Source organism: Salvelinus sp. IW2-2015, linkage group LG20 (genome assembly GCF_002910315.2).
Source record: "Salvelinus sp. IW2-2015 linkage group LG20, ASM291031v2, whole genome shotgun sequence".
Lineage (NCBI taxonomy): Eukaryota > Metazoa > Chordata > Actinopteri > Salmoniformes > Salmonidae > Salvelinus > Salvelinus sp. IW2-2015.
The window spans coordinates 74,890,896-74,903,454 of NC_036860.1; the positions used below are offsets into that span (position 1 = coordinate 74,890,896).

General features: G+C 41.9%; 1 protein-coding gene across 1 annotated transcript in view; it reads left to right on the forward strand.

Annotated features, from left to right (window-relative positions):
• Nucleotides 1-79: 79 nt before the first annotated feature.
• Nucleotides 80-12,559, forward strand: part of LOC111981990 (cdc42-interacting protein 4 homolog) — a 29,986-nt gene continuing 17,506 nt past the window's right edge. The window contains 2 exon segments of the mRNA XM_070449641.1: nucleotides 80-373; nucleotides 11,443-11,558. Coding sequence (XP_070305742.1) covers nucleotides 350-373; nucleotides 11,443-11,558 — 140 coding nt within the window. The 5' untranslated portion in view covers nucleotides 80-349.

The following is a 12,559-nucleotide window of genomic DNA, read 5'->3' on the forward strand; positions in this document are numbered from 1 at the left end:
TTATGACATGCCACTGCCAGTCTGTCGCCAGTGAACATTTTATTGAAGGCAAATACATTAGGGAACTGTCCCTTTAAGAATTAGGATTTGGGAGTGACGCGGATATGAAAGCTAGTTTATTCCTCTTTCCTTTGCAACGAATATTGTTTAGATTAACTAGACTAGTTAGCGATAACTAGCTAAATTATAGGGAGAAATGATTCTCACTGTTTAGAAACGGAAAGGATACAGAAGGGGTATTTGAGCGTCCTCGGGAATTCATCTTTCAGGATTGAGGCGTCCTCCAAATTGGGATAACTTTGAATAAGTTCTTTGTATTCAGGGATCCGCTGATAAGAAGACGTTAAACATGGACTGGGGCACGGATCTCTGGGTGAGTTTGCGAGCTGTCTGGGATCTGCCAAGGGCTTTAGCTCTCGTGAAGTTTTGCAAAGTATTGTTTTTGCCACTTTTAATGTGATGTAACATGTAGGTTCTTCTACGACTTTGAGCATACCAAGAGACTGGGTTTGATGGAGGTAGTCAAACTATGCTGAGATWTCTTTCTCTCTCAGAACATCTGACCCAGCCATACTCAACTGGACCCAGAAAGGGGTCAAAATCGACCGCGTGTCCCAAGTGTAAAATAAATAGATATAAATATTTAATTTTTTTAAACTAATTTGGGCCTCGTCCTCTGGTATCATATAAACATATATACGATATCGTACAATTGCAGGAAATATGCTTTAAAATAAATCTTGGAGCGGAGATTTGCGTGTGAATTTCATTGCCCCCTGGCACAACCCCTAGATGGGACACTGGAGGTCTTCCCTCAAGAAAATGTTAATGTTTTAAAAACAAATTTCCTGCAATTCTATGTATTTTGACATGACGTAGGCCTATGACCGGGGTGGAAAAAAAAATTAATTAAACCACAGGTTAGGTGTATTTAGGATGCTTTGAACARGAAATGAACACTCAATTTGACGACTTTGTTACTTTGAGATTTTTTTGGGGATGATGTATTTTTGTTGTTGTGGTTTAACACTCAGACAGGAATGAAATGGAGATAGGGACACAGGCAAATGCTAGAAACAGTGGGAAGGTTGTAKGCAGMGATTTGATCCCTGTTCTCAGGTGGAAAGTTGTATGCAACACATGCCGGGGAGTGTTACCACTACACCAAGGCTCGGAACAGGAATGTTTAATATTAATGGTTGATGGCAGTGGGTAACTCTCTTTTTYAACAGGGCTGGAAGAAAATCCTGCTTGTTCTCCAGGAGAGTTGGCCACCCCTGATCTATGTTTCTCAAGTGCTGGGTGTTTTAAAAATGTTCTTGTTATAACAATATTTTATTTAAATCACCCAAACTTGATGAAAAATCYAATACATATCAATATTCAGGTGGTTTGTGCCTACTCAGGAGATAGATTGGGGGTAAGACCCTGCGATAGACTAGCGTCTTATCCAGGGGGTGTACTTTACATCAAGCTGCCTCACGCTACAGAAACAGGAGATGGGCCCCTGCCCTATAAGCCGTTCCAGCTCGTGCGATACTACTTACTTACTTGCTTACTATATAGTTGAAGATCCTTGCTGTCATCTTACTCTGCCATCTCTGCCTAGCTTGTGCACAATACTAAAATATTTAATTCCTGGAGCATTTAATATCAATGCTTATTTGTATAATTTATTCAAACTGTCCATGAATGGCTGCGATAATGCCATTGATTTTCAAAGACACAAGTAGCCATATCAGACTTCAAATGTMTGGGCAGAATTGGGAAGAAGTGGAATAATAAAATGTGTGGGGAATAACAGTAGTGTTCTTGCTGACAAGCATAGTTATTACCCTATATTTTAGCCCATTGTTGAGAATGAGAATTGTTCCACAGATCAYACTAAAGTAAATAGATAATAAAATCTTCTGAAGACAAGATGACATAAATATGCCCCTCCACCCTAACCAAATAATTGTTCTATTCATTGTCCCCCCTCTAGAATCATACATACAGTTTTCGGGTTAACAATCTGTTTGACAAAATTATTGATCACCAAACGAGGGGACTAATGCAAGTGTGGATGAAATGGACCTTAGTACATGCTGTCAAAAGGCTGCATTCTATGAAGCTGATTCCTATTCCAAAATGTGATAGACGCCGTATGAATGCTGTTGGAACACTAATGCACATGTTTTGGGAATGTCCTGTGGTGTCCCAGTTCTGGTCACATGTTTCAAATTTCCTTACTAAAGTTATGGGTTTCCCTGTGAAGATCCACCTTTTGTTTTTGTTGAATGATGACTCTGCCTTTTTACTGCAACAGGTTCAGAAAATGAATCACAACATCAGCAAAAAAATGTATCCTTAGTGCCTGGATTACCCCTACAATCCTCTCACCGCAAACATTTTCAAGATATTGTTCGTATAGAGCGATCAGTGGCCGTGATAAATAAAGCTCAGGGCAAATCCAGTTGAGGCATGGGATGTATTATGCAAAACTCTATCAGATATCAACAACTCTTGACCAAGCAATGGACCTACATGGTAAGGGTCAATGTGTGAGAGTTGGCAGCTCTGAGTGTGCTTTAAAACCCCCTGGAGTTGATGTCCGCGCCCTGCGGAACTCTAATTAGCATAATAATACAAATCTGTCAATTCAAGCAAGAGATCAGTTTTTTTGCATTGGATGCGTCTCAATCCACCGCATCCGCTGATGTCGTAGTTCTGCATCTGCGGTAAAAGGTGGCAGAACTAGAGCAGGGTTTGTCAGACATCCCGAAAAGCTGTCTTCTCACAAAATCGTATGTAGCATCGGAACGGTTTGGCCTACAAACTATTATGACTCCTCTATGGAAAGATTACTCTCACGAACACCATGGGACGCACCTGAAGTTGGTACAGCCGATCTGCCAACTTCTGTCTGTAGCATCTAAACAGTCTGGGCTACACTAATATGACCCCTCTGTGGAAAGGTTAGACTCACAAACATGTACATGTCAGTTGTTTTGCTCTAGGACGCCCACGGGCCTCAAGACTCATCTGAAGGTCCACCGGCACCAGTTGAAAAAAATGTATGGTAGCATATACTCAAAGTATTCAGACCCCTTTCCTTTTTTTCACATTTAGTTACATTACAGCCTTATTCTAAAATGGATTAAATGCATTTTTCCCCTCATCAATCTACTACACACACTACCCCATAATGACAAAGCAAAAACAGTTTTTACTTTTTTAATAATATAAAACAGAAATACCTTATTTACATAAGAATTCAGACCCATTGCTATGAGACTCGAAATTGAGCTCAGGTGCATCCTGTTTCCATTGATCATCATTGAGATGTTTCTACAACTTGATTTTGAGTCCACCTGTGGTAAAMTAAATTGATTGGACATGATTTGGAAAGGCACACGCCTGTCTATTTAAGTTCCCACAGTTGACAGTGCATGTCAGAGCAAAAATCCGGGCATGAGGTCGAAGGAATTCTCCGTAGAGCTCCGAGACAGGATTGTGTTGAGGCACAGATCTGGGGAAGGGTACCAACACATTTCTGCAGCATTGAAGGTCCCCAAGAACACAGTGGCCTCCATCATTCTTAAATGGAAGAAGTTTGGAACCACCAAGACTCTTCCTAAAGCTGTCCGCATGGCCAAACTGAGCAATCGGGGGAAAAGGGCCATGGTCAGGGAGGTGACCAAGAACCCGATGGTCACTCTCACAGATCTCAAGAGTTCCTCTGTGGAGATGGGATAACCTTTCAGAAGGACAACCATCTCTGCAGCACTCCATCAATCAGGCCTTTATGGTAGAGTGGCCAAACAGAAGCCACTCCTCAGTAAAAMACACTTGACAGCCCACTTGGAGTTTGCCAAAGGGCACCTAAAGGGCTCTCAGACCATGAGAAACAAGATTCTCTGGTCTGATGAAACCAAMATTTAAGTCTTTGGCCTGAATACCAAGCATCACGTCGGGAGGAAACCTGGTACTATCCCTAAGGTGAAGCGTGTTGGCAGCATCATACTGTGGGAATGTTTTTCAGTCAGGATCGAGGGAAAGATGAACYGAGCAAAGTACAGAGAGATCCTTGATGAAAACCTGCTCCAGAGCGCTCAGGACCTCCAGACTGGGGTGACGGTTCAGCTTTCAATAGGACAACGACCTTAATCACACAGCCAAGACAACACGAGTGGCTTCGGGACAAGTCTCTGAATGTTTTTGAGTGACCCAGCCAGAGCCCGGACTTGAACCCGACATCTCTGGAGAGACCTGAAAATAGCTGTGCAGCGACGCTCCCCATCCAACCTGACAGAGCTTGAGAGGATCTGCAGAGAAGAATGTGAGAAACTGTCCAAATACAGGTGTGCCAAGTGTCATACCCAAGAAGACTCCAGGCTGTAATCGCTGCCAAAGGCGCTTCAACAAAGTACTGAGTAAATGGTCTGAATACTTATGGAAATGTGATATTTTTTAAAAGAAATTAGCAACAWTTTCTAAAAACCTGTTTTTGTTTGTGATTGTTTATTTTCCTTATCAATGTAATCCATTTTAGAATAAGGCTGTGTGGAAAAAGTCAAGGGGTCTGAATACAATGTACACATACGCATGCATACTGAACAAAAATATATAAACGCAACGTGCAACGAGTTCAAACATGTTACTGTTCATATATGGAAATCATTCTATTGAAATACATTCATTAGGCCCAAATCTATGAATTTCACATGACTGTTGGTCACAGATACCTTAAAAACTAAGGAAGGGGCGTGGATAAGAAAACCAGGCAGTATCTGGTGTGACCATTTTTTTWAAATTTAAGCTTTATTTAACTAGGCAGCGTGCCTCATGCAGCATGACATCTCGCCGTCGAATGGAGTTGTCAGGCGGCTGATTGTGGCCTGTGGAATATCCCACTCCTCTTCAATGGCTGTGCGAAGTTGCTGGATACTCCCCTGTAGTAATTTTGTGGCCTTATATTGTCCCCAGCACAAGGTGCGCCTGTGTAATGATCATGCTGTTTAATCAGCTTCTTGATATGCCACACCTGTCAGGTGGATGGATTATCTTGGCAAATGAGAAAAGCTCACTTACAAGGATGTAAACAAATTTGTGCACAACAAGAAATAAGCTGTTAAAATATGAATATCATAATGTGGACACGGAAGTCTTTGCATGCAATGCCCTGATGCATTTAGTGCTCAAATCTCTGACAGGAAAGTAGCCTCAAAATAGTCTAAAAGGTTTTGCATATGCTCCTTCGAAACAGAAGGAATAATGTTTTTGAAATTTGTTTAAGTGTGGTTTTTAAGGACTCGTAAATGTGGCTAATTTGGCCAGCATCCCTCATTTATTGATGCTGTTGGCTGCGTCAGGTTGGATCGGAATGCATGTGGATGTCCATAACATTTCTCACATGTCTGGTCAATAGAAATGTTCCCTGTTGTCCGGCGCCAGACGTTCCTAAAGGAAACTCTGAAATGACTCATATTTTTGAATATTCACATGAAAATCTGTTGCCAATTGGATGGGTCCATATCATTTTTTTGACACCTTGAGTTGGACCAGCATGTCACTCTCTGAACAGATACAAATGTGATGCTGTTTACGCAGGCAGTCCAATTCTGATATTTTTCTCTAATTTGCCCAGTCAGATCAGTTTGTTTTGCCCATAATTGTAGTAGTGTGTGATTGCAGCACGCAATTTGTGACGTTCCTGCACGTGGGCATTCCCGAATCTGCATGTWAYSCCCCCCCCCCCCCRCCTTCCATAAATGGACAAAAGATCAGAATTGGGCTGTCTGTGTAAACACAGCCAWTGTAGCAGGTACATAAGTTGTAGCACGATTCGTAACTCAAATCAAGGTGCTGTCATTGGCGACGCTGAAGAACAAAGCAGCTTGTGCTGGTGTCTTGTCTCTCAGATCATTATGCTATTAGCTAGCTAGCCAAGTTCAAGTCAATGTTTTAATATCTCAAGAAAAAGCTTATGACCCAGATGGTTGTGCACAAACTGCCAGACATTCAGAATGTCTAGGGCCTAGGACTTTGATGTTTTAAACTCACGTGAATTTCATTGACATTCCTTGCCCCAAGACTAGTTTTGTCCTAAGGAAGGATCCACTTTTGGGAGGGCCATGCCCGCAACAAGTTGTCACAGTTGGGCGTTACTTGATTCCTAGAAATGGGACACTTTTGCCTCCTGCTTCCCACCACACGCATGGATGGAGCACACAGTCTCACACACACAGTTGACATATTGAATGATATCAGTTACATGATGATTTACTCCAGATCCTTCAATGTTTTCAACAGGGCACTGTACTGAGCATGCCAGTGGTCACCAACCCAACTCTAGTCCTGGAGAGAGGGTTTGCCAACTAGGCTTATTACTGACCACAAATACCTTCATTGAGGAGTTTAAAATAGCCTGGGAAAACACTGTAGTGTACACTTGCTTTCCAGGACCAGGATTGSTGCCCACTAGAGTACCGTGTGACAACAAGCAATAGCTTACTTTTTAACATGGATAGCTGGATGGATCTTTGCTCTCACTCATCGATCTCACATGGTTTTAATGAGTATAATGAGTTGATTTCAACCTCTGTTCACTGTCACCGGTTGTCATGGATTCCCCAGCCGATGTGCACAAGAGTGAGTTACAGTGGTAGCTGGTAGGCGACACAATGGACAAGACAAATAGAGAAACAAGCAGTCTTTTCACTAGAAAATCAGGCCGAGAACACACTGCCCCTCAATGTTGCTACACGGTTTATCTGAGAGCTAGGCTATGGCTACTCCACCACCCACCCAGTGATCTGACCTCCTACACACACACACACACACACACACACACACACACACATAGTGAATATGTAAATGGTGCGTTACAGAGAGGAGGGTGGGACGGTAGGTTCTGACCTCATTACCCATGTTCCCCCCTGGGCCTCTCTTCCTCATGTCCTCTTTCCATCCTCAGTGCTGTGCTGCATGGAGCACCAGCAACCTAATTAGGTTTGACCTCGTTTAATGAACTCAAAACATCTCCTCTATCCATGCTCTTGTATGTATGTATGTATTTATTTATTTATATGGATATATTTGCCACATCTGTTTCACTTTTTAACCCAAGAGACATTTCTTCAAACCTCTACTTTTCTCTGAAAACATGCAAACTCAAACAGGTTTTATTAGCTGGTAGTTTACTGTACCTACTCCTATCAGGTTTTTTTTGCTGGTAATTTACTGTACCTTCTCCTATCAGGTTTTATTTGCTGYTAATTTACTGTACCTTCTCCTATCAGGATTTATTAGCTGGTAGTTTACTGTACCTTCTCCTATCAGGATTTATTAGCTGGTAATTTACTGTACCTTCTCCTATCAGGATTTATTAGCTGGTAGTTTACTCTACCTTCTCCTATCATGTTTTATTACCTGGTAGTTTAGAGAATGACTTCAATTTGCACACAGATCTAACCAGGTTTTCATATGTTTGTATTTATGTGTGAGGGAGACTATTGGAAAACATTCATTCTTTCTCTCGCCACATTGTCGACTGCCTAATTGGTTGTGATTGTGTTTGGCCAGTAACGTTCATGGCCAACTGTGCTGCCTGCTCTGTGGCATCTGTCCCCTGCTTTCCTTGCCGTTAATCCAGCAGTTATTTTAGGCACCTAGTGTTCCGTGTGCAAGACCAGTGCATGGATATTAGCCCTGGCTGCTAGTGTGACTGAGTGAGGATAGGCTCTGTGTGTGTGTTCCACAATCCAGGACTGTAGAAAATGTAGCATGGCAGACGCACCCTTTATAAAGTTCATGAAAGACAGTGACTAAGGTAGGAAACATTCTCTATGGTCATGGAGCAGGATCAGTGGTGTAAAGTACTTAAGTAAAAATACTTGAAAGTACTACTTAAGTAGGTTTTGGAGGTATGTGTACCTTACTATTTATATTTTTGACTGCTTTTACTTCACTCCATTCCTACAGAAAATGTGTACATTTTACTCCATACATTTTCCCAGACACCCAAAAGTACTTGTTAATTTTTTAAATAATTTGTCTAATACACATATTTCTCAAAAGAGCAGTCCTGGTCATCCCAACTGCCTCTAATCTGGCGGACTCACTCAAATGGTGCCATCTGGTTTGCTTTATATAAGGCATTTGAAATGTATTTTTACTTTTGATACTTAAGTATATTTTAAACCAAGTACTTTTGGTCTTTTACTCAAGTAGTATTTTACTGGGTGACTTTCACTTTTAAGTCATTTTCTATTAACGTATCTTTATTTTTACTCAAGTATGACAATTGGGTACTTTTCCCACCACTGAGCAGGGTGACTTCCTATGCCTAGGGTGATGCCTTTACAAGTGAATCTGTCTGGAGTTGGGGGGTGGAGGTAGAAGACACAGGCTGCTGGGTTGAGGCAGGGCCAACATGGATGGATAGGCCTACAGTCGTTGAAAGATTACTGTTCTTTGATGTGTCCGTGTGCCCTAAATGCTATCATGAAGKCAACAGTATGCTTCCTTAATGAAAAGCCCAACTGAATGTCCTAGCTTACTGAAACTTTCAATTGGAACCAATTTCTAAACAAAATTGTCTTCTGGAGAGAGCAAACAAGGTTATGTTTGTGCGGTGGAAGACACCAGCCAGTAGGCCGAATGGTTGTGAAACAACAATCAGCTTGGTTTATTTACAACTTAACCTCTAAGACAGGAGAACTTTGTTAAACTGGAATGAAAACCAACCAGTTGGTGTGTTCTCTCCTCGTCTCTTGGTGGTGTTTTAGGGTGAACACATAAAGAGCACACTGTGTGCTGTGGCCCTCATTTTCCTGCCCCAAAACATTTGAACATTTGATCTAAAAATAAGTCCTCTGTGTTATACACACATACAGCAACTCGCTCGCAATGTCTCATACAAGCCACATGTTCACGTGCTCTTCTCAAATAAAAGGCCTTAGGTGTTATTTGTTCACTCTCTTTTTCGTGTGCCCTTTGAAGGGGTAGGATGGGTCAAGAACATGGCCCAACATGATAGGAATCTCTTCCCATTAAATGGCCCTCCTCCATACTGTAACTACGGAGTTCCTTGATATCATCCTCACTCTCTAACAGGCTTGTCTGTGCTTGAAGTGGCCATAAAGCACCCAGACAAAAAAGGAACTAAAGAGAAGAGAGACTAGAAGACTCCTCACTGCATATCAAAGTGTGTGAATTTCTGTTCATTATACGTGTGGTAGCAAGCCTGTTTTTGTTTTTCTTGTGTGAGTTGACGATATGTTTGCTTATGAAGTGTAGGGAAATTAAATGTTACGTTTTAGTGTTTTTTGTTTCGCCCGTCCACCACCCTCTTCGGAGGACAAAAATAAATGTTGTTTTTACAGCTTTACATACATGGCACTTGTTTTCTCCACAGTAGTTACACAGCAAGAATATACACTGATGAACCAAAATATTACCTCGACATGCAACAATTTCAAAGATTTGACGGAGTTACAGTTCATATAAGGAAGCCAGGCAATTGAAATAAATTCATTCGTCTCTAATCTATGGATTTCACATGACTGGGCAGGAGTGCAGCCATGGGGGGGCCTGGGAGGGCATCAAATCAAATGTCATTTGTCACATGCGCCGAATACAACAGGTGTAGGTAGACCTTACCGTGAAATGCTTACTTACAAGCCCTTAACCAACAGTGCAGTTCAAGAAGAGTTGAGAAAATACTTACCAAATAAACTAAAGTTAAACATAATAACAAGTAACACAATAAAATAACAATAATGAGGCTATATACAGGGGGGTATGAAGTACAGGTTAGTCGAGGTCATTTGTACATGTAGGTAGTGGTGAAGTGACTATGCTGCTTCTCGCTGTTTATTATCTATGCAATGTACAAACAAATGGAGGGGGGGTCAATGTAAATAGTCAGGTGGCCATTTGATCACCCACTTGGCAGCCAGGCCCATCCACTGGGGAGCCAGGCCCATCCACTGGGGAGCCAGGCCCATCTACTTGGCAGCCAGGCCCAGCCACTGGGGAGCCAGGCCCACCCACTGGGGAGCCAGGCCCAGCCAATAAGAATGAGTACTTTCAAACAAAAGGGCTTTATTACAGACGGAAATACTCCTCAGCACCCCCTCCCCACCACCCATCGGACGATCCTGCAGGTGAAGAAGCTGGATGTGGAGGTCCTGGGCTGGCGTGGTCTGCGGTTGTGAGGCCGTTTGGACGTACTGCCAAATTCTCTAAAACGATGTTGGAGGCAGCTTATGGTAGAGAAATGAACATTCAATTCTCTGGTAACAGCTCTGGTGGACATCCCTGCAGTCAGCATGCCAATTACACGCTTATAATTACCTCAACTTGATTTCACCTGTGTTGTGATGTTTCACATAGATTCTGAACCTTCCTAATCACATAGTATCTACAGATTGTAAGTTAAAGATGAATAATTTTATTGAAACTATTATATTGTTGATTGATTGACTATGGCTTTCCAAATCTCCCAACAGTGCTATTTGTAGGGTTCATTTGAGGTAAATGTTGTGATTTTTCAGCCATTCCTGAACCTGTGACCAGAAACAAGCTACAGAGGGGAAATACCAGAATAAATTATCTAATGATACTGTCTCTTCGCAGCAAAATCTGCAGAGCTGAGATGGTTGTATGCCCCATATACATAACGTTCTGTTGGTGGCAAGAATTTATACATCATGTTTTTATTGAAACTCTTCACGTTTTGAATCAAGTGTTTTTTGTATCAGTTCATAAAACATGTGCCATAGAATCGGTACATCAAATCTCTTCTATTTTATAATCTGTATGGCGCCGCTGTCAACATTTTGGTCCTCAAATGAAACTGGTATGTTTTTCAATTTATGACGATTTCTTTTAGCCAATTTTGGCCCTTAAAGGGTAGACAAACAAGTTCCCTACCTTCGCTCCCTTCCACTTGCCTCCTCCAATTTTGCAGTAATGCGGCAATCAGTTGGATGTTTAGTGTTCTATGCAATTCATATTTGGGATGTTTCTACGGAGTCCACGTACCACAGGAAGTGCAAGAGTGGGGCGCTTCCTATTTCCTGTCGGTAAAAGGTCGTCCTCCTCCCTGTGGCCTCTCTCTGGCCCCTTTCCCGCTTGTTCTCCCTCTCCCCCTCTCTCTAGCAGCTAAATGCAGCATGATTTAGCATCTCAYGGCCGGGGGTCAATGGTTGTGCATATGTAGAGAATTCTTGGAAAGCATAACATTTGGGTAGATATGGTGACTTGAGATTCACTATCAACAGTCTGTAAACTAAATGTTGCCTCAGACTGATTTAATATCCAGCATTCCTTAGATGACGTCACTCATCCAATGGAACGCGGCCTGTCATTCTTATCGAATGGTGATGAGCTGTCATGCATCTCGTGTGTATCGTCCATAATATCTCTTTCTCTTTTCATGTTCCTTCTCCCCAGGACCAATATGACATCATCGACAAGCACACGCAATCCGGGCTGGAACTGGTAGAGAAGTATGTCAAGTTTGTGAAGGAGAGGACGGAGATAGAGCAGAACTATGCCAAGCAGCTGAGGTAGGCCTCATTCTTCAACATTCCTCAGGCCTCATTCCTGCGTGTGTGCCCACAGCAGTTGATGTTTGTGCTCAAAAGCTYTTTTATGAAATGTATGTGGTGTCCTATGACTAGCTTGGGGCAGAATTGAACTTGTCTCCCCCTGTTGGCATTGCCTCAGCCCAGACAGTCCCAGAAACACTGCCCTCATTCTCAAGCTTGAGCCTGCATTACTGCCTCCCTTTTTCTCTCTTCCTAACTCTCACTCCGAGTGTGTCTGTCAGTATCTGCTGCTGTGCTCTGGTGGAGAGGAGAGGAAGTGGGTGCAYACTGGCACATGATGGACAGGATGTGGTCAGAGAGAGCTCTAATGGAAGAAGGAAGAATAGGAGAAGTGGATGTGTTTTAACATAGATGTTATTCTTGACTGTAGTTTTGTATTGGCTTTCCCTTAAAGGGGCAGTGCAGTCAGAAACATGATATCCTTTGTTTTATATATATATATATATCCACACTGAGTTTGGAATCATACAGTGAAATTGTGACAATTATGATAATGCCCTTTTAGTGTAAGAGCTGCCTAAATGTTTGGCTGGGTGGGTTCTTTAGACCTAGATGTTAATAGAAGACCAATAACAGCTAGCTTTCAGGTTTTAGCTTTCTTTTTGACCATTTTAATTAAAAACATTTACAGTAAGGTAATAATTGTTACCTAGAAATATTTGATATTGAGATAAAAATGGCAAAAGGAAAGATCAACTGTGCCATGGGACCGGGGCAGTCTTGCCTACAAGAAGCAAATATTTGTGTGTATTGTTTCTTAGAGGTGTGGATTGATTTTAAATTGAATCATTTCTATTAAAGGCGAACTGTAACCAACTTAGGTTTGAACTTGTTTATTGAGATTTGAATAGACACCCTAATTTGATGCATTGTGTTTTCCTATCATTTAGATAATTAGTTTGCACTGTGCTTTTGACATATTCTATCTTCCAGATACTTACCATATCTTCCCCCTCCTC